The sequence below is a fragment of the Anarrhichthys ocellatus genome, unplaced genomic scaffold (assembly GCF_004355925.1).
Source record: "Anarrhichthys ocellatus isolate YVR2014 unplaced genomic scaffold, GSC_Weel_1.0 scaffold282, whole genome shotgun sequence".
NCBI lineage: Eukaryota > Metazoa > Chordata > Actinopteri > Perciformes > Anarhichadidae > Anarrhichthys > Anarrhichthys ocellatus.
Genome location: NW_022280302.1, coordinates 1 through 550, shown reverse-complemented (window position 1 = coordinate 550; position 550 = coordinate 1). Strand labels below are relative to the sequence as shown.

Genomic DNA, 550 nt, shown 5'->3' with positions numbered 1-550 from the left:
GCCCCCCCCCCCCCCCCCCAAAAAATACAAACTCTACGGATCTACACGATTCATGTGGATGATATATTTTGATTCAAAACGGCGAATTTCGCCGAAAAGTGACAAGTTTGCAGGTATGAATAAAGTTCTTGAAATAAAAAAACTCTGCATTACCCCCTGCGCCCCACAGTTTGAGAACCACTGTGTTAAGGTAACATCATGCTGTGTTAGTGGTCCTCACCTGTCTGGGTGTGGCTGTAGTGGGACCCCCCAGGTCTGAGTGGAGCTGGTGTTGTACAGACAGAGAGGACCCTGAGCCAGACCAGTAAAACTGACCAGACAGCAGAAGCCAGCAGCCAGCAGACACATCACGGAGTGAACCACCCGACATAACATCTGCACACAGACAGAGAACAACATCTGGATTCGGGAAGAAGTGAAACAGAAATCCAACAAACCAATTCTGTTGTTACTACAGTGACGTTTTCTCAGACATCACTTGTTATGATCATCACTACATCCTTTAGAGCAGGGGTCTTCAACGTGTTTCAGGCCAAGGACCCCCAAACTG

General features: G+C 47.8%; 1 protein-coding gene across 2 annotated transcripts in view; it reads right to left on the bottom strand.

Annotated features, from left to right (window-relative positions):
• Positions 1 to 537, bottom strand: part of LOC116401204 (transmembrane 4 L6 family member 5) — a 2,803-nt gene extending 2,266 nt beyond the window's left edge. For both annotated transcript variants that reach the window (XM_031879501.1, XM_031879500.1), the window contains exon 1: positions 221 to 537. In XM_031879501.1, the coding sequence (XP_031735361.1) occupies positions 221 to 399 (179 nt within the window). In that variant the 5' untranslated portion in view covers positions 400 to 537. The remainder of the gene's footprint in view (positions 1 to 220) is intronic.
• Positions 538 to 550: the final 13 nt, after the last annotated feature.